Source organism: Lynx rufus, unplaced genomic scaffold, assembly GCF_022079265.1.
Source record: "Lynx rufus isolate CCGP_SWC_20201006 ecotype Redwood Valley unplaced genomic scaffold, mLynRuf1.p SCAF_24, whole genome shotgun sequence".
Lineage (NCBI taxonomy): Eukaryota > Metazoa > Chordata > Mammalia > Carnivora > Felidae > Lynx > Lynx rufus.
In genome coordinates, this window is record NW_025814839.1 from 4,309,378 (window position 1) to 4,331,519 (window position 22,142).

General features: G+C 36.8%; 1 protein-coding gene and 1 non-coding gene across 2 annotated transcripts in view; both read right to left on the reverse strand.

The window, feature by feature from the left end:
- TMEM116 (transmembrane protein 116) overlaps positions 1–16,162 on the reverse strand; it is a 63,816-nt gene extending 47,654 nt beyond the window's left edge. The window contains exons 1-3 of the mRNA XM_047088436.1: positions 16,132–16,162; positions 15,379–15,442; positions 7,501–7,632 (exon numbers count right to left, since the gene is read on the reverse strand). Coding sequence (XP_046944392.1) covers positions 7,501–7,632; positions 15,379–15,442; positions 16,132–16,145 — 210 coding nt within the window. The 5' untranslated portion in view covers positions 16,146–16,162. The remainder of the gene's footprint in view (positions 1–7,500; positions 7,633–15,378; positions 15,443–16,131) is intronic.
- On the reverse strand, positions 15,559–15,666 carry LOC124518554 (U6 spliceosomal RNA). The gene has a single exon (XR_006963684.1). It is a non-coding gene; the product is annotated as a U6 spliceosomal RNA (small nuclear RNA).
- Positions 16,163–22,142: the final 5,980 nt, after the last annotated feature.

A 22,142-nucleotide genomic window follows, 5' to 3' on the forward strand; every position in this document is an offset into this window, starting at 1 on the left:
CTCTAATGTATTAACAGATCAGCACAGTCAACCAATCTTGTCAGACAGAAGTTTCAAAAATTTCTCTCCCTAAGAAACTATCCAAAAAACAAGATTTTTGAAACCTTTCAAAACTGAGTAATAAATTGAATCTACTTTCAGGACTGGGAAGAAGCAACCACTCTTGATACAGTACTTAGTTTAATGATCTTAATTCCCTTGCTCAAACAGAAAAATTCATAAAACCAGCATACATTCATACAGAACTTTTAATTTTACTTAAATATGTACACTTATTTAATACTTCAAAATTTTACTTAAATATGTACACTTATTTAATACTTCAAAAACTTCTATGAAATAGATTCAATTAGCAAAAATGATGGTCATTTTACAGAAACAAAACAAAACAAAGGATACTAACCAAAGGACTTCCTCAAAGTCGTATGGATTCTCAACAGCAAAATGAAAAATCAGGTCTCCTAACTTTGGGTCTACAGGTTTAACCTGGTACCCAAAGTACAGTGTTCCTATGAAAACTTTTGTAAGCTGAAATAGTGTAAAGTGAAGAAATAATTACCATTAATTTATATGGAAAAAACTTTTAGTGTTCCCAGGCACACTTAAGATCTTTCGATACCCTTGCTAATGAACATATCTTGCTAATGGATGTACAAAATAAACTGAGATTAAAGCACAAATGCTCACATACACAGTTCAAAGTTAGGGCAGCTTGATGCTGACCTGCTGAATGTATTCCCAGGGAAAGAGCTTGGTGGTGTCACTCTCTCTGGTTGGAGTATACACAGCCTCTATAATGGCTTGCTGCAAAACAACACTGAATGCTATTTTCACTTTTTGCCTTTTTTCACAAAAGCAAAATTCCTCCTTTGGATTTCTTTTATTTCCTTTTGGTTATCAAAAACAGGTATTCATGTAGATCTTTCGTAAAAGCAAAATGGTTTAACACAAATTTTTGAGAAGTGGGCGATACTTGTATTTCATTCTCTCCTAAAGCTGAATAAAAGGACCAATTGAAATATTTCATCTGAATTGTGGCCCTCAATTTAAAGAAAAGACCCAAGTTAGGGGCACCTGAGTGGCTCAGTGAGTTAAGTGTCCAACTCTTGATTTCAGCTCAGGTCATAATCTCATGGTTCATGAATTCTACCCCCACCTTGGACTCCACACTGACTGACAGTGCAGAGATTTTGGATTTTCTCTCTCCCTCTCTCTCTGCCCTTCCCTTTCTCTCTCTCTCTCTCTCTCAAAATAAAATAAATAAACATGGGGTTTGAACTCATGAACTGTGAGGTCATGACCCAAGCCAAAATTAAGAATCATCTGATTCATGGAGTGCCTGGCTGGCTCAGTCAGTTGAGCCTTTGACTTTGGTTCAGGTCATGATGATGTGCTGACAGCTTAGAGCCTGGAGTCTGCTTCAGATTCTGTGTCTCCCTCTCTCTCTGTCCTACCCCTGCTCGTGCTCTCTTCTCTCCTCTCTCTCAAAAATAAACATTAAAACAACAACAAAAAAAGAGTCATCTAACTCTTAACTGACTGAGCCACCCAGGTGCCTCCCCCTTTTATTAGAGTCTTTTTTTTATTTTGAGAGAGAGAGAGCGCACACACATGCGCGCGCATGGCGGAGGGACACAGAGAGAGGAACAGGAGAGAGAATCCCAAGCCGGCTTCACACCGCCAACGCAGAGCCCCACACGGGGTTCTATCTCATGACTGTGAGATCATGACCTGAACCAAAATCAAGAGTCAGACGCTTAACCAACTGAGCCACCCAGGGGCCTGTATTCCATATTTTTAATAAGTAGAAACATGAAAGATATTTTTTAAAAGACCTAATTTGAGATGCCAAAGATAAAAACTATAATGGATGAAACTTAAAAATATACAGATTAAACACTGCAGAAGAAATGACTAATGAATTTTAAGGTGTAACAGTAGAAAATACCCAAAATGAAAAAAAAGCAAAAAAAGAATCCAAAAATTAAAAAAAGCATCAATGAACTGTGGGAAAGCTTTAAGCAGCTTAATACATAGGTAAGAGGATGCCTGAAAAGTAATGGAAGTGGTGGGCAAAAGGGAAACAGAAAACATACTTGAAGGTAATGAACAAAAGCTTTCCAAATTTGACAAAGACCATAAACTCATAGATTCAAAACTTAATTAATCCCAGGAAAAAGAAATATGAGGAAAATGATGCCAAGACCCGTAATGATCAAATTGTTCATTTTTAATAGAAAATCTTAAAAGCAACCAGAGAAAAAAAGATGCACAGAGAAACAAAGATAATAATAGTATCATATTTCTTAAAGGAAACAAAGGCAAAACAGACACATTCAAACATACAAAAGCAGACTCACGACACAAGAAATGTTAAAGAGTTTGCTTCAGGCAGAAGAAAAATGGTATCACACAAAAATCTGAATCTAGACAAAAGAATGAAGAATACTGGAAATAAAAAGCAGAAAAGATTTTTTTCTTACTACTTAAATCTCTAATGATAATTAACTGAGAAAATATAATAATTTATATTATAATTGTAATTGTGGGCTTTATAATATACATATAAAAAAATACGAGACAATAGCTTAAAGGCCAGGAGAGGAGAAATGAAAGTATTCTAGTGTAAGATTCTCACCCAATATGTGAGAAGACATAGCACTTGAAGTTAAACTATGGTAAGTTAAAATGTGTACTATGAACCGTGTAACATAACCACTAAAGTAACACAACAAAAAGTTTTAGCTAATAGGCCAATAAAGGAGATAAAAGGTAATAATAAAATATAGTATATTAATCCAAAAAAGGCAGAAAAAGAAAGAAAAGGGAACAAAGAACAGAAAACAAACAGCAAAATGATAGCTTCAAACACAACAGTATAAATCAAATTAAATGTAAGTGGCCTAAAAAACACAAATAAAAGGTAGACACTGTTGAACTGGATAAAACAGTAAGAACTAAATATATGCTGTCTATAAAAAGTGTATGTTAAATATAAATACATAAATAATTATAATTTACAAGGAAGAAGATACACCATACTAATGATAATTGAAAAGAAAAGTGAAATGACTACATACGTATCAGAAAAAAAGTAGACTTCATAGCAAAGAATATTACCAAGGATAAAGGTCATTTCATCATGACATCTGGTTCATTTAATTAAGAGAGCATAAAAATCTTAAATGTTTATGCCTCTATAAGAGAACTTCAAAATACATGAAGCAAAAACTAACAGAACTGGAATGAGAAATAGACAAACCCACAATTATTATCAGAAATATCACTATCACTCAGTAATGAATACAATAAGTAGAAAGAAAATCACTACGAATTTAGTGGACTCAACAACATTATCAACCAACCTGACATAATCAACATGTATAGAACATTGCATTGAACAGTAGAATACATCCTAAAATCCGTATGTAAACTCCAGGGGCCCTGAGATTGTTTTAGCTAAAACAATCGTTAACATTTTTTTTCTTTGAAAAAAAAAATTTTTTTAATGTTTATTTATTTTTGAGACAGAGAGAGAGCATAAACGGGGGAGGGTGAGAGAGAGAGGGAGACACAGAATCTGAAGCAGGCTCCAGGCTCTCAGCTGTCAGCACAGAGCCCGACGCGGGGCTCAAACTCATGGACCATGAGATCATGACCTGAGCCGAAGTCTGATGCTCAACCGACTGAGCCACCCAGGCGCCCCTTTTTTTTCTTTGAGAGAGAGAGAGAGTATGTGTGCGTGTGAGTGGGGGAGAGGAAGAGGGAGAGAGAGAATTTTGAGCAGCCTCATGACCATGAGATCATGACCTGAGCTGAAATAAAGAATCGGACACTTAACTAAGTCACCCAAGAACCCCAAGAACAAAGTTGGTAGACTGACACTTCCTAATTTCAAAACTTAGTATAAAGTGACAGTAATCAGAACAATGTGGGACTGGCTTAAAGACAAACATATAGGGGTGCCTGGGTGGCTCAGTCAGTTAAGCATCCAACTCTTGGTTTTGTCTCAGCTCATGATCTCATGGCTTTGTGAGTTCAAGCCCCACACTGGGCTCTGTGCCAACAGTGTCAGCACTGAATCCTGCTTGGGATTCTTTCTCTCCCTCTCTCTATCCCTCCCCAACTCATGCTCTGTCTCTCTCAAAATAAATAAACTTAAAAAAAAAAAGACATACAGAATTAATGAATCTGAATAGAGAGCCTGGAATAAACTGTCACGTGTAAGCCAAAAGATTTTAAAGCAGAGTGGCAAGATGATTTAATGTGGAAAGGACAGTCATTTCCACATGCACACGAATGAAGACGTACCCTCATCTTACCATATACGAAGATGTATTCAAAATAGATCAAAGACCTAAACCTAAGAGGTAAAACTATAAAACTCCCAGAAGAAGACATAGGGCAAAAGCTTCCTGACGCTGGGCTTGGTAATGATTTCTTGAATAAAACATCAAAAGCACAGGAACCAAAGAAATAATAAATTGGATTACATCAAAATTAAACTTTTCTGCGCATGAAAAGATACAATCTACAGAGTGAAAAGGCAACCTATGAGAGAATGGGAGAAAATATTTGCAAATCATACATTTGATAAAGAGTTAATACTCATTATATATAAAGAACTCCTATAATTCAACAAAAAAACCCACCCATTTTAAAAATGGACACAAAAAAAAATAAATAAAATAAAAATGGACACAGAACTTAAACACACATTTCTCCAAAGACGATATATAAATGGCCAATAAGCACATGACAAGATATTTAACATCATTAATATCACTAATCTTTAAATACACACCAAAACCAAAATGATATGCCACTTTACTCTCATTAGGATGGCTATGAAAGAAAGAAAGAAAGAAAGAAAGAAAGAAAGACCAGAAAACAAGTGTTAATGTGGATGTGGAGAAATTAGGACAGTTATGCAGTGGAACTATAAAATGATGACACCATAATACAGTGGTTCTTCAAAAAATTAAACATAGAATTACCATTTGACCCAGCAATTCTACTTCACATACTCAAAAGAAGAGCAAAGACTGAAACATGTATTTGTATACCCATGTTCACAGGAACATTACGTAGAATAGCCAAAAGATGGAAGCAACTCAAGGTTCCACTGATGGATGAATAAATAAATAAAATGTGGTACATTCATGCAACAGCATATTATTCAGCCTTACAAAGTAATGGAATTCTGACACATGCTACAACATGGATGAGCACTGAAGACATTAGGCTAAGTGACATAAGCTAGACACAAAAGGACAAATATTGTATGATTTCACTGATATGAGGTAACTAGAATGGTCAAATTACTAGAGAAAGTAAAATGGTTGGGGCTTGGTGAGAGAAGTGGAATCACTAGAAAGAGAGTTTCAGTTTGGAATGACGAAAATTTCAGGAGATGGAGGTGATATTACACAACAATGTGAATGTACCACTGAACTGTACATTTTTAAATGTTCAGGATGGTAAATTTTATGCTGTGTTTTTTACCACAATTTTTAAAAAAATTAATGATCAAAATGGTAAGTTTTATGTTATGCATATTTTATCACAATAGCTAGTGTGTTTTAGCCCTCTACAGCCCATCCCTCCCATTGATTACAAACAAAAACTCTGGGAAAATTATAAAAATCAACTTCTGGAAGACTCTGAAAAGTAAACAAAATCAAACATGGGAGTCATACATGGAGAAGTAAACTTCACAAAAGTGAGCTTTCCAAATTTTTTTTCTCTCGCTCTCTTATAGCTTTTCCTTAAGTGTGCACCCCAATCATGATGCTTCTCAATGAAGAAACCTAAAACTCTAACAGAAACCTATCTTTTAGGCCACCAGAGAAGGTCCCCCTTCAGGCAGGAAAGTGTGGGGGGAATCCCAAAAGTGACAGAGCCAGAAAAGCAGATGTCCTAATTCTGTGTATGATGCCATATAAGTCTCAACCTAACCCCTACAATGTGCATGCACATGACAGCCCAAAACCAGCATAGTTAAAGTTTACAGAACTAGACTAAGATTTGAACCACAAGAGCCTATGCTAAATAGCATTCACAATGTCCAAGATGAAATCCTAAATTACTTGACATACGAGAAATTTGTCACCCATTATCATGGGAGAAGACAATCAATAAACACCAACTCAGAAATGAGCCAGATACTGGAAATACCCAACAAGTATTTTAAAAAGCAACTATTATTATTATTCGTATGCTCCATGAGGTAAAGGAAAATACACTTGAAATGATTTTGGGGGATGATGGAAATAGAAATGTTTGTTATCTTGATTATGGTAATGAATTGACAGGGGTATACATAAAAAAGATCAAATTGTACACTTTAAATATATGCTGTTCAGGGGCGCCTGGGTGGCGCAGTCGGTTAAGCGTCCGACTTCAGCCAGGTCACGATCTCGCGGTCCGTGAGTTCGAGCCCCGCGTCGGGCTCTGGGCTGATGGCTCAGAGCCTGGAGCCTGTTTCCGATTCTGTGTCTCCCTCTCTCTCTGCCCCTCCCCCGTTCATGCTCTGTCTCTCTCTGTCCCAAAAATAAATAAATGTTGAAAAAAAAAATTTTAAATATATGCTGTTCAGAAGCAGCTGGGTGGCTCAGTTGGTTGAGTGGCTGACTCTTGATTTCGGCTCAGGTCATGAATTCTATGCAGATTTTTTTTACTTCCAAAACTACATCATTTCCTTATCTGAGGAAACAATACAATGTTACTCAATTTATGATGTATTAGGAGGATTGAATAAAGTATGTTTCTATGACACTGAAATTCATATGAGATAGTTAACATATATTAGTACCTGGATTTCATACCACCAATTACATGTTATTTCCTACTAAATTGAAAGAAATTTTCCCTCTAGTTACAAATCCTAAAGGGAATACCTAGCAATGAGTACAGACTTTTTAACCTCTACTTTTTCATATAGCAAGTCTGAGAAATACAGAAGAAACATTATATATACAGATGGTACTGCGTGGGTTAATCCACTGATAAAATCTGTGAAAGATCTATAACCCAAACATCATGATCTGTAATATTTCCCAAAGCCAATGTTTACTCTATTCCTTTAATAAAAAAACATGCATTAATCTCAAAAGATGCTGTTAAAGAATGTTTCATTACATGGAAATACATTCACAGTATGTTGGATAACAAAAGCAAATTACAGAAAGTATTAATGTCTTCTTTTGTTTTAAAATGCATATACCTACAGAGAAAAAGATTGGAAAGATCTATACTAAAATATTAAAGAGTGATTATGTCTGGGTGATTTTAATTATCTTTTTGCTTCTCTGAATTTTCCACATTTTCTATGATAAGTAGTGGTTTCTTTTTTTAATACGGAAAACAATAAGAGCTATTGTTTCAAAGTCTAACAGTAAACAGAGGGGTCCTACTTCCCAAGATGAACTATCTTTGCTTTTTATTTAGGTATGAGTATTCTTGTCTTACAAGATACAATCACAGTGTAGTACCACTCACCTGTCCAACTGCTTGCAGGTTATAGCAAACAATGTCCTTATTGGCTGCTGAAGTTCCATAGAGAAGTGCCTCAATGAGCCGGCATATCCCCAGGAGGAGGTCAGAAAAGCTCATATAAAAGAGTGGCCTTATCTGTCAAAGCAACAAGAGCTTCGTTTCATAAATGATGTAGCCAAGAGCATGTAACAATCAATTATTTTTGTGTTACACCTTTCTAGTAGAAACGTGGGCATCATTTATCTGGGGCCTCTGCCCATTGGCTGACTGTGGAGAGTGTAAAGGAATACTCCAGGCAGGAAGGAATCTGTAATTGCAACTATCCCAAATGCCCTGGAATCAGAGTACTCATGGATAGATTAGCATGGGAACTTCTTCCTCACAAGGAATACATATTCCTTCCTCAGATTTAGGGTCAAAGGAAAGAATGGACAGATGAAAAATTCTGCAATGGAGACACACCACAAATAGAAAATTAAAAGTGCTCTAGTTGCATAGCCAACATCTTCTAACAGTAGGAAATGAGATCATCAGCTGAGTGTCTAGGGATATTGTTGAGGACTTAAAGAAAATAAAAACAGGGTTTTTTAAATCTTAAGTTTAATTTACATTTGTTTTATTCTTTACTGAAAACTTATAAGATATTTAAAGCATGCAGTGTGATTTTTGTTCATATATGTGTACATTGTGAAAGCATTTCCCCAAGTTAACATCTCCATCACCACACATATTTCCTTTTTTTTTTTTTTTGGTGAGAACATTTAAGTTCTATTCTCTTAGCAAATTTCAATTATATAACAACGATAGTCACCACACTACACATTAGATCCTCAGGCCTTATTCACCTTATTTCATCAATGAAAACTCAGAGTGGAAAAAAATACCAGTATGAATTGTGTATGCTGTCTCTCAATTTCTGTCCCCCTCAGTGAAGTCTGTCTTTGTCACTTTTTTTTTAATGTTTTATCTATTTATTTTTGAGAAAGAGAGAGAGAACATACATGGAGGGGGCAGAGAGAAAGAGGAAGACACAGAATCTGAAGCAGGCTACAGGCTCTGAGCTGTCAGTGCAGAGCCTGATGTGGGGCTCAAACCCACAAACCAGAGATCATGACCTTAGCTGAAGTTGGATGCTTAACCAACAAAGCCACCCAGGTGCCCCTCTTTGTCACTTTCTAGTATCCTTTCCCTTTTCGCCTCCCTACTCCCACTTTTCTAAAAAAAACATTTGGTTCTCCTACAGATAAAATTGTAAAATGTTCATTGAGAGACACCAAAGAAGATCTACAACAGTGAAGAAATATACCATGCTCATGGATTTTAAGATGGAAAATTACAAAAATGTTGGTTCTCCCTAAATTGATATACAGATTAAATGCAATCTCAGTTGTACCTCAACATATCTTCTCATGGAACTTGACAAGTTGGCTCTACATCTGATACAGAAATACAAACTATCAAGATAACTATGACATTCTTGACGAAAAAGGAGAAAGACGACTTGTCCTACACGTCAAAATTTAATATAAATCTAGAGTGCAGATACTGTGGCACTAGCACAAGGATAGACAAATAGACAAATGGAACAGAATATAGAGCTCAAACAAATCTAAGCATATATGCAGATTTTTGATACATGATGGAGATAGCTTTTTTAAAACACTTTATTATTATTATTATTATTATTATTATTATTATTATTTTAGTAATCTCTACACCCAATGGTGTAGAGACTTGAACTCATAACCCTGAGATCAAGAGTCACAAAGTCTACCAACTGAGCCAGCCATACACCCCATGAGATGGTTTTTGGATCAATGGAGAAAGGATATGTTTTCAAAATATGATGTTGGAACAACTGGGAATCTATATAGATAAAAATAACACTGGACCCCTACTTTCTTTTTTTTTTAATGTATTTATTCTTGAGAAAGAGTGAGCACATGAGCAGGGGAGGGGCAGAGACAGAAAAGGAAAGAGAGAATCCCAAGCAGGCTCCACATTGACAGCATAGAGCCCGACATAGGGCTTGAACTCATGAACCATGAGATCATGACCTAAGCTGAAATCAAGAGTTGGACACTTAACTGACTGAGCCACCCAGGTGCCCCAAACCCCTACTTTCTATCTCACATACTCAAAAAGTAAGTTCCAACTGGATTAAACACCTAAATATGAAAGGCAAAAACCATAAAAAAATTTTTTTTAGATAACAGAGGAGAATGTCTTTAATTTCTGGCCAGAAAGTTTTCCTACACAAAACAAAAAGGCTCTAAAGGATAAAAATCCAACCGGCTAAAAAGAAAAATGTATCGGGGCGCCTGGGTGGCTCAGTCGGTTGAGTGTCCAACTTCGGCTCAGGTCATGATCTCACGGTTCGTGGGTTCGAGCCCCGCGTCGGACTCTGTGCTGACAGCTCAGAGCCTGGAGCCTGTTTCAGATTCTGTGTCTCCCTCTATCTCTGACCCTACGCTGTTCATTCTCTCTCTCTGTCTCAAAAATAAATAAATGTTAAAAAAAATTATAAAAAAATTAAAAAAAAAGAAAAATGTATCAAAGGACACTATAAAGAAAGTAAAAAGAGGGGTGCCTAGTGTGGAGCCTACTTAAGAAAAAGAAAGTGAAAAGACATGACACAAAATGGGAGAAAATATTTGCAACACATAAAACTGACAAAGGACCAGCATCAAAACAATATGAAAAACAAAAACAAAACAAAACCTCTTAGAAAGCAATAAAAAATATATACATAGAAAAAAATGGGCAAAAGATTTGGACAGGTGCTTAACAGGAAGTCCGAATGGCCATAAATATATGAAAATATGCCTAACCTCATTAGTAATCAAGGAAATGAAAATTAAATTCACAGTAAGAAAAAAATTATACATTCATGGCAAAAATCTTTTAGGTCTGACAATGTTAAGTATTAATGGAAACATGAAGCAACCGGGTAAAGACCCTTCTAGCAGAACCATTTGGAAAAAGTTTGGTTTATCTAGGAGACATGCATCTCCTATAACAATTCCACTATTAGGTAAATACACTAGAGAAATGTGTGCATGTATGCACCAGAAGACATATACAAGATTGTTTATAGCAACCTAGATACATAAATTGTGGTAAATTCATAATACAAAATGCTAAACACCAATGAAAATGAAATGAACCAGAACTATACATAACATGGGTAAATCTCACAAATAATATTGACAAAAAACAGCAAATCACAAAACAATATATATATTAAAAAACATATACAGTATTAATCCATTTATAAGAAGTTCAAAAACAAGCTGAACTAAATTGTTTAGAAATACATACATTACTGACAAAACTGTAAATAAAAACAAAGAAATTAAGATCCCAAAAGTCTGGATAGCGGTTACCTCCAGAGGTGAGGAAGAAAATTATAACCAGTAAGGTGCACAGCTTTGTTTTGGGGTATAGGCAATTTCTATTTCTTCTCCTTAGTGGTTATAATCATTCTTTAAACAATACATACATGTTTTATGCATTCTAATTTACATCTGATATATATCAAAATAAAAAGTAAATAAAAAATTTTTTAAAGTTATCATCATATACTACTCAATATAAAAACCAATCTCAGCTGTACAAAAGGGAATTTTTCTCATAACCCTCTTCCAAACGAGAGGAAAGCTAAGATACTAATACGCTGGAAAGAGAGGTAAATGGTCAAGTTGCTTTGGCAAACAGAAACAAAAACAAGTGAAATAACATTTTAAATTATATTTAATAAATATCAGATATGATTATTATTTTAACCATATATAGCCTTTGCTCTGGGTAAGCCTGCTAAAATTGTATCCAGATGGCATATTCATAGATTCTACTGGCCCATGACCTCCCACAAGGTTATAACTGTTAATGGGTAAAAAATTAAAACTGAACACAAACTCTGGAAGAGAAAAGCAGCCAACAGGCTTTTGTGAGCAAGAATGTAATTTTATTTATGGTTATTGATGCAATAAATAGCCTTATATAGAGAGAACTGTTTGCCATTAAAGCATACCTCAGGTCTTTGGCAGGGAAATGGATAAAAAGAGGTTTATATATTTTCACTCATGATTACAAAACCATGAGTTCTAGTAACAGGAGATAAAATCAGTCACAAACAACAAAAATTAACTGAGTACCCATTGTTGAAATCAAGAAAAATTTCACCCTGCTTGTGTTTCATGTCAAAGGTAATACAAAGAAAAGTACGGTGTAACCCATGGTTTAAGGAAAAGTACAATCAGCACAATGTGTGGTAATACAGAAGACACAAAAAAGCATAAGACATAGTCCTAAATATGAAAGCAAAAACTCTTTTAAGAAAACATGCCTAATTTGAACCTAATTAAATCAAGAGCAGGATAAGAGGTGAAGAGGGGAGGAAATGCTCTGTATGAAAGGCTTTCCCTGGTGAGATCAAAGACTTAAAACAGTTCTTATTAACACTCTTCTAAAACTGCTTCCCAATATTTCTATTCAAGTGAAATCAACAGAATATCAAAAGTGATCCTTAGGGGTGCCTGGGTGGCTCAGTCATTTAAGCGTCTGACTCTAGATTTTGGCTTGGGTCATGATCTCATGGTTAGCGAATTCGAGGCCTGCATTGGGCTCCTCACTGGGCCTGTGTGGATGCCTAACCAACTCAGCCACCCTGGAGTCCCTTGAGTGTTTTTTAACATTGGCTGGCCTGGGCCACTTTCTTCTCTCTTCAGGTTGCCTCTCTTGAGTCACTGTTTTATCAGCTAGTTCCCTCAAAGATTCCCCATGGATTTTTCCAGTTTACTATATTTGTTTTTAACTTAATAGACTATTTTTGTCTTTTTCATATTAGCCTTTCATTTTATGCTGTTAAAAATGTTCTTTGGTGAAGAATAAAGGAATACAGTGGAAGATGACTAACATTCTTAACCTGGAAAAATTGGAATGTTTCCTACACCAAGAAAACAGAATGTGTGGGAACCAGTGAACTAGTGATTGCTAAAGTCCTTTAGGCTCAGGTTGTGTGAAAGGTATAAGAACTAAAGCCAGAGAAACTAAAGGTCACATCCTAGGCCAAACTACAGGTCATATCTTTATAAAGCTCCAACCCACTATCATATGAGAGGTCACCTTTAGAGCAGTGGTTCTCAGCCAGGAGCTATTGTGCCTCCTCCAGGAGACATCTGGCAATATTTGAAGATATTTTGGTTTTTACAATCCCAGGGGTGGGGGGAGGAGATTAGCTTCTAGCTAGTGGGTAAAGTTTGGTAAACATCCTAATTTGCAGAACAACCTCCCATAAAAAATATTCATCCAGCCAAACAGATCAATAATGCAGAGACTGAGAATCTCTGTTTAGCTCTCTCTACTATGTAACTAATACGTTATTGATTTAAACACATATCAATTCAAATTTCAGCAAAGGAGACAAACATTAGGGAAATCTGAATCATGGGAAGATGTGTGGCCTAAAATTACTTTGGCAGGCAATGACAATATAGTATCAAGACTTCCATTTTCTAGTTTTACTTACAGAGTCACATTCTACATCTGAAATTTAAAACTCTATCTTCATTAGGTATCATACTTCAGTGGTTTAAAAAGAATATATGGTGAAAGGCTTTGGAAGAAGGCAATCCTGTACTCAAATTCTGGCTTTAACAACTTCCTGGCTTTAAGACCTTAGGAAAGTCCCTCAACCTTACTAGGATTCCATTTCCTCACTATAAAATCAGATTAATAATATGTACCTCACAAAGTTGTTTTAAGGATTGAATGGAAAATGTATTTAAAATTGCATATCTGTCTAGAATATAATAAATAATAAACATAATGTTTACTTTGAAAGGGGACTATAGTTAAGAGTTGGGCTTCTGAGGGGCACCTGGGTGGCTCAGTTGGTTGAGCATCCAACTTTGGCTCAGGTCATGATATCATGGTTCACGAGTTCAAACCCTGCATTGGGCTTGCAGCCCGCTTTGGATTCTCTGTCCCCCTCTCTCTGTGCCCCTCCCCCACTCATGCTCTCTCAAAAATAAACAAACATTTAAAAAAAAAGTTGGGACTTTTGAAAATCTCTGTTCTGCTACTTACTGTGAAACATGAACAAATTATTTCATAACTTTGAGCCTCAATTCCTTCATCGGTAAAATGGAGCTATTACCATTATTCTCATGGGAGAGTGGTGAGGGCCAATAAGATAAAGTTTGTGAAGCACCCAGCTTAGAACTCAGAAAGTGTTCAACATACAAAGCTATTTTGATTATTAAAGTGGACCAATAAAACCTGACATTTTCCACATACAAAAGCTCTCCCATATATGTCCTGAACTACATTTTGTCTAATTTTCTGCCATTTGGCCTGGGTAGAGAAACAGTATTCACATTTTTCTTAAAATCTTTTTTTTTTAACGTTTATTTTTATTTTTGAGACAGAGAAAGACAGAGCATGAATGGGGGAGGGTCAGAGAGAGAGGGAGACAGAATGTGAAATAGGCTCCAGGCTCTGAGCTGTCAGCACAGAGTCCGACGCGGGGCTCAAACTCACGAACCGTGAGATCATGACCTGAGCTGAAGTCGGACGCTCAACCGACTGAGCCACCCAGGCGCCCCTCTTAAAATCTTTTTGTAGCTAGGAAATACATCACTCTTCCTAGTCCTCTCTCAATCATGAAGGTTTTTTGTTTGTCAGTTGTACCTCAATAACAGGAAGATTTTTTACTTGATCTTTTTGGTATAAATAATTTTACATAAGATGTATCGTAATTTCCTAGAAGGCCTGAACAGCAAAACTAGTATCTTTTGTACAACAAAGTCTCTGAACTATTTCCTAGCTCCATTAACAATTTTACCAAGATATCAATATCAGAAAACTCCCCTCTTGGCAGGACCCTACTGTGCTTAGAGTTAATACAGGCTTCAAACAGCACTCTGTTTCCTTAACTTTAATAATCAATGCATAGCAAAGAAAAAAAATGCACATTTAGTAGGCAATCTCTCCACAGTCAGTTACAGTTAAAAACAATTACTTAGAAGAAAAGGGAAAACTATTGACTGTGCCTAAAATATCAATGGGTGGCTCAGGCGGTTGAGCGTCTAACTCCTGATTTTGGCTCAGGTCATGATCTCACAGTTTGTGAATTTGGGGGCTGTGTTCATGCTGACAGTGCAGAACCTGCGTGAATTCTCTCTTTCTCTCCCTCTCTCTCTGCCCTTCCCCAATTTGCACGTGCAGGGGGCTCTCTCTCTCTCTCTCTCTCAAAATAAATAAATAAAACTTTTTAAAAAAGTAAAATATCTCAATGTATCATAATGACAAATTTACAAGTAATTCATAGAATTATTCCATTATTTACAGGTGACATTTCTCTTATTTATTTCAAAGTCTTAACTCCCAGAGTGCCTCGATGGCTCAGTTGGTTAAGCGTCAGACTTCAGCTCAGGTCATGATCTTGTGGTCTGTGAGTTCCAGCTCCGCATCAGGCTCTGTGCTGACAGCTCAGAGCCTGGAGCCTGCCTCAGGTTCTGTGTCTCCCTCTTTCTCTGCCCCTCCCCAACTCACGCTCTGTCTCTCTTTCTCTCTCAAAAAAACAACGAACATCGGGGCGCCTGGGTGGCGCAGTCGGTTAAGCGTCCGACTTCAGCCAGGTCACGATCTCGCGGTCCGTGAGTTCGAGCCCCGCGTCGGGCTCTGGGCTGATGGCTCGGAGCCTGGAGCCTGTTTCCGATTCTGTGTCTCCCTCTCTCTCTGCCCCTCCCCCGTTCATGCTCTGTCTCTCTCTGTTCCAAAAAAAAATAAATAAACGTTGAAAAAAAAAAAAAACAACGAACATCAAAGGCTAAGTCACTAAAAGTTCAAATCCACCACAAAAAAGAGACTGCTCACCTCAGGAGATTTCTGTGTATTCTGGAATACAGCAGAGGCAATAAGTGAACTTGAACCTATAACACTGACAGATAGAAGGTGATCATTAAAACAGGACTACTGGGGCACCTTCATTTTTGCTAATAATTTTTTACAGCTTTATTGATATATAATAGGTGCAAAATAAGCTGCACATTTTTCTAAAATATGAAACACTTCATGAATTTGTGTGTCATCCTTGTGTAGGGGCCATGCTACTCTCTTCTGTTTCATTCCAATTCTTAGTATATGTGCTGCCAAAGCAAGCACTTTGCTACTGACTTTGCAAATCAATCCTAAGTCCTTTGATTTTCAGATGTTCTCTCTCAATCTGCTTTTTTTATTGTTGTTGATGCTACATTTTATGAATCAGAAAATGTCAACATGGTGGGGCACCTGTGCGGCTCAGTTGGTTGAGCATCCAACTTTGGCTCAGATTGTGATCTCACAGTTCATGAGTTCAAGCCCAGTGTCAGTCTCTCTGCTGTCAGCGTAGGCCCGCTTTGGATCCTCTGTCCCACTCTCTCTCTGCCCCTTCCCTGCATGCACACATATGCACGCTCTCTCTCATAAAAAGTAAATACATAAAACATTAAGAAAATGTCAACATGGTAAAGAACAGCATTTCTCTCTTAAGAGTATAAACAAATACCTAGGGGGAAAAAGTAGAAAACTTAAGAATTCTACAGTTTTGCTTACAATAAAGTTATAGTACATGAGATTAAATAAACCTACCTCAGAGTAGCCATAACAAATTGTATCCACTGTATTGCAGAGAAAACCTAAATAAAAACAAAGTGAGAATAAAATTAAGTCTTTTACATTTAAGATTCAACCTCACTCCATTTTCACTGTTTATTAAATATCTGTGCAGAGCAAACTCTTCAGTGCCTATCAAAATACCCTACGGGTCTGAGAATGAGTAGAAAGGCCCCTGGAAAGGCAGGGTGACTCCTTATTTACTCTCTTATTGCTCCATCTCTGGGAACCAGTAAGATAAAAAGAATAGAGAGGTGGATACAAAATGACTAAATGTAAAGAGAACTGGATGAGAAAATCTACAAAGGAAAGAACAAAATGGAGAAGAGGTAGATAAGGTTAAATTTTGAGAGAGAAGAGATACATGTGCGAAAAGAATGGGTAATAGGAAAAGCAAACAAATACTAAATAGAGTTGATGGACAGCTACACAGAGAGAAAATAGAATAGTAAGCAATAAAAAATGGGAAGAAAAAAGTTAATAGTCAAGAGATACTGTGAGTGAGAAATACAAAACAAGGAGGAAGAAACGGGAAGCAAAAAAAGGAAAGGGACAACTTCTAGGCTTACCAAGTCCCAACTGTCCTCCAGAATGCTAGCCTCCAGCCGGAAGGCCATAGGGACTTCAGCCCCAGCTATGCTTAACGAGCGTGATCCTTCTCAGGTTCTGAGTCCCTAAACACTGAACTGGTGGCTCCACCCCTAGCCCAGCTGGGCTCCTCCCTACCCAATCCAGCCCTGTATCTTGAGGACAAGGAGAGAAGGTGGCGACAAGTGGAGGAGAAAGCCAAGCAGAAAGAACAAAAATAGAAAGAGCAGGTGACAAGGAAACAAAGTTCTAAAAAGCATTAGGAATTGTAAGAAGGGGCAAGAGGCAGGAATGATAAAAAATAGAATGAGTCATAATGAAAAGATAAATAGAGCTGCAAGAGAGAAATGGAACAGAACAAAGAGACAGAAAAATAAGGAAGAAGAGAGATCTGCTTAAAGCTTGCCATGTTTAGGGACAAAAGCCTGTGGCAGAAAAGGGAGACTGTATATTGAAGCGACCAATAAATTTTTAGTGATACCAAGAAAAGCTGTGAAGAGAAGTTGTTGTTAATATCTCATAGTTAATAGTAACATCTTAAATATTCTATACCAAAAATTCCCACCGGAAATACATTAAATTACATGATTCATTTAATATACTTATATTTACATATCAACTCTGTGCAAAACATTATGCTACAGAAGCTATAAAGACAAGAGACAGACTAAGACTTCCAGGAGCTTATAATACAGTAGGAAAAATGGCCTTTGTACCAATATCTCAAATTATCTGATAAAAAAATACACTGTTGTTTGAACCAATTTGGAAGAACTGGTGAAATTTGGACAAAGACTAGAGTACGGAGAAAGCAGAGAAGGAAGACCATTTCATTTATGTAACCATTTACATTTCATCTAACCATACTTTCATACATTCTACAAATATTAACTGATAACATAAATTGGATCATTTGCATGGGTTCAGTAATTTAAACGTGATTCTTTTATTCAAGTGAGGTTAAGAATCTAGTGTGGAGTAGAAGAAGGGATATCATTAAATAGGTTCTGATGGGAAACTGTTAAGTGGAGGTACGCTCTAACCACTTTGCTTAAATTATTAGATAAACAAATAAAAAAATACAAGTAAATTTCTGTATCAAAAATCCCTACCATAAGGTCTCAGAGAGTGTTCTGAGGCCTCTAATCATACATCTATCTAATAAGGGTGAGGGAACTAATGACAGTCTCACCAAGTGATAAGAGAATGCTTTTAGACAAAGGACTCTTGTCTCAATCAAGAACAAATCTCAAATTGTTTGGGAAACAGCCATGCCAAATCAGTCTGTTGCTCTTGACATAACAATTTTTCTCTTTTGGCATTTCTTCTAAAATGTCTTATGCCACTGACCAAATTCCCATTCAGGGATTTACTTTTCCATTTTTCTCTCTAAATTAGCCCCCTGCTTTTTGTATATTAAGCAGTGTTCCCCCTTGAAATGTCTTTGGAAATATAATCTTCCCATCTTCCTTTTCTGCAAGGGCTAATCCACGCACAAATGAAGTGGGTGGTACTTATTTTTAGTTTTCTCTTTTTACTTAGTTTCTTAGTAAGTTCAAATATATCACAGCTCAGGGAGCCTGGGTGGCTCAGTCAGTTAAGCTTCCAACTCTTGATTTTGGCTCAGGTCATGATTTCACAGTTCATGGGACTGAGCCCAGTGTCGGAGCCTGCTTCAGATTCTCTCTCTACCCCTACCCTGATTGCACGTGTGCACACCTTCATGCACTCTCTCTCTCAAAATAAATAAGCATTTTTTAAAAAAATACATCACAGCTCACTTAATGTAATGGGCTGCTACACTTTATAAACCAAATTAACAGATATTCATTAAACCTCTACCATGAGCAAGTTACTACTGTGGATACAAAGTCAAGAAAAACACCTAGTAAAATATTTTTATTTTAAATATAGTTTAAAAAACTGTATTTAAAGATTTCTAGTATTAATAGCTACCAATTATCAAGTACTTTCTATGGGTAAGGCTCTATGCTAAGCATTTTATTTTTTTTTCAAATGTTTATTTTTTAGAGAGAGAGAGAGAGAGGGAGGGGCAGAAAGAGAGGAGGACAGATGATTCAAAGCGGGCTTTGCACTGAGAGCAGAGAGCCTGATGCGGGCCTTGAACCCACGAACCGTAAGATCATGACTTGAGCCGAAATTGAACATTTAACTAACTGAGCCACCCAGGCGCCCCTCTATGCTAAGCATTTTAATCCTCAACACAACCTTTGAGGTAAGTAATAGTCCCATGAAAAAAATTTTTTTTAGTAGGCTCTACTCCCAATGTGGGGCTTGAACTTACAACAGCAAGATCAAGACTCACAAGCTCTACCAAATGAGCTAGCCAGGCACCCGAGTAATATTCCCATTTTTCAGATGAAGAAACTGAGGCTTAAAGAAGTCACTTCCCTTTGGGGGTGCTTGGGTGGCTCAGTCAGTTGTGTGTCTGACTCTTGATTTTGGCTTAGGTCATCATCTCAAGTTTCATGGGATCAAGCCCCACATTCGGCTCTGCCCTGACAGTGCAGACCCTGCTTGTGATTCAGTCTCTCCTTCTTTCTATACCCCTCCCCCCAACAAAATAAACTTAAAAAAAAAAAAAGGTTGACAATAGTCTGTGCTTTGCTATCCTGCCTGCCACTTCCTTGCAGTGTATTCAATGAACTTTTATCTCCTAAAAAAAAAAAAAAGTCACTTCCCAATGGTTACAAAGTTATCATGTGGTAATACCAATATTCAAATTCAGTTATTCTGACTTCATAGTTCTCACATAACCCATACAATATTCTAACGGAGACCTGGTTAATAAGAAGGCAGGAAAAGATAATTTCAAAAAATTATTGTGACATTGAGGAAGCTCTTTTATTAGGCAATTGCTTCTTAGATATGACTACAAATGCATAAGGAACAAAAGAAATAATACATTGGTCTTTTGGTCTTTATTAAAATTGTTTAAAAATGTTTGTGCTTCAAAGGATACCATCAAGAAAGTGAAAAGACAATCCACAGGAAAAAAAAATATTTATAAAGCACGTATCTGATAAGGGACTTACACTGAGAATATAAAAAACAACTCCTACAATTCAATAATAAAAATACAACCCAATTTAAAAAAGGGCAAAGGTTTTAAATAGACATTTCTCCCCCAAAATAAAAAAATGACTAAAATCACATGAAAAGATGATTAACACCATAAACCATCAGGGAAATACAAATTAAGAGGCACCTGGGTGGCTCAGTCAGTAAGCATCTGACTTCGACTCAGGTCACAATCTCATGGTTCGTGGGTTTGAGCCCCACATCAGACTCTGTGCTGACAGCTCAGAGCCTGGAACCTGCTTCAGATTCTGTCTCTCTCTCTCTCAAAAATAAATAAACATTAAAAAGAACTTTAAAAAAAAAAAGAAGTAAAAATTAAAATCACAATGAGATGCTGGGGTGCCTGGGTGGCTCAGCTGGTTAAACGTCTGACTCCTGATCTCAGCTCAGGTCTTGATCTCAGGGTCATGAGTTCAAGTCTTTGTTGGGCTCCACGCAGGGAGTGAAGCCTACTTGAAAAAAAAAAATCACAATGAGATGCTATTTCACACCTACCAGGATAGCTATAATAAAAAAGATAGAGAATAGCAAATGTTGATGAAAATGTGGAGGAAGAGAAACCCTTATACACTGCTGGAGAGAATGTAAAGTACTGCAGCCACTTTGGCTGTTCCTCAAAAGGTTAAACATATACTATATTACTCAGCTCCTAGGTATAAACTCAGTTCTACGTCTAGGTATACACCCAAGAGAAATTAAACATATGTCCACACAAAAACTTGGACACAAATATTCATAACAGTGTTATTCATAAAAGACAAAAGGTAGAAACAACACAAATGTTCCATCAACTGGTAAATGGATAAAATATAGTATATCCATATAATGAAATGTTAGTCAGCAATTAAAAGAAGTACTGATGCATTCTACAACATGATGAACCTTGAAAACATTATGCTAAATGAAAGAAGCCAATCACAAAAGACCACAAATTGTATGATTCCACTCGTATGAAATGTCCAAAATAAGCAAATTTACAGACACAAAGTACATTAGTAGTTGCCTAGGGCTAAGAAGGTAATTTGAGAGAAAATGGGAAGCAACTGCTGATGGGCACGAGACTTTTTAGGGTGACAAAAATATTCTAAAATTAAGATAGTGGTGATGGTTGCACACTTTATGAATATACTAAAACCCAGTGAATTGTACACTTTAAAGTTTATTTATCTTGAGAGGGAGAGAGAGAGAGCGTGAGCACACACGCGCACATGAGTGGGGTTGGGGCAGAGAAAGAGAGAGGAAGAGAGAGAATCCCAAGAAGGCTCTGCACTGACAGTGCAGAGCCTGACATGGGGTTCAAACCCACAAACCGTGAGATCAAGACCTGAGTCAAAATCAAGAGTTGGATGCTCAACTGACTCAGCCACCCAGACACCCCTGAATTGTATACTTTAAAAGGATGAATTGTAAATAGGCGAATTTTAGAGGGACACAGTAAATATCCCATTACTGAAATTCATTGTGTAATGATTAACGGATAACATGTTTCTGTCTTTCCTACTGAAAAGAAAAATATTTAGAACAAAAAGTGTAAAACAAACATTGTAAGAGGGAACTGACGATAAAGATTATAAGAGAGCACCTGACTACTCTACATGAATCCACCACTCCTGGTTTGAACAAGTTATACTCCAGGACTCTGATAAAACTTGCTGGTTAAATGGAAAAAAAAAGCAGTCTCTTCAGCAAATGGTGCTGGGAAAACTGGCCAATGACATGCAGAAGAATGGAACTGGACCACTTTCTTACACCATACACAAAAATAAATTCAAAATTGATGAAAGACCTAAACATAAGACAGGAAACCATCAAAATCCTGGAGGAGAAAACAGGCAGCAGCCGCTTTGAACTGGCCACAGAAACTTCTTACTAGATGTGTCTCTTGAGACAAGGGAAACAAAAGCAAAAATGAACTACTGGGACCTCATCAAGATAAAAAGCTTCCGCCCAATGAAGGAAATAATCAACAAAACTAAAAGGCAACAGATGGAATGAAAGAAGATATTTGCAAATGACATAATGGATAAAGTGTTAGTATCCAAAATTTATAAAGAATTTGTCGAACTCAACACCCAAAAAACAAATAATCCTGTGAAGAAATGAGCAGAAGACATGAATAGACATGTTTCCAAAGAAGACATCCAGATGGATAACACACACATGAAAAGATGCTCAACGTCACTCATCTTCAGGGAAATACAAATCAAAACTACAATGAGATACCACCTCACACCTGTCAGAATAGCTAAAATTAACAACTCATGCAACAACAGATATTGGTGAGGATGTGGAGAAAG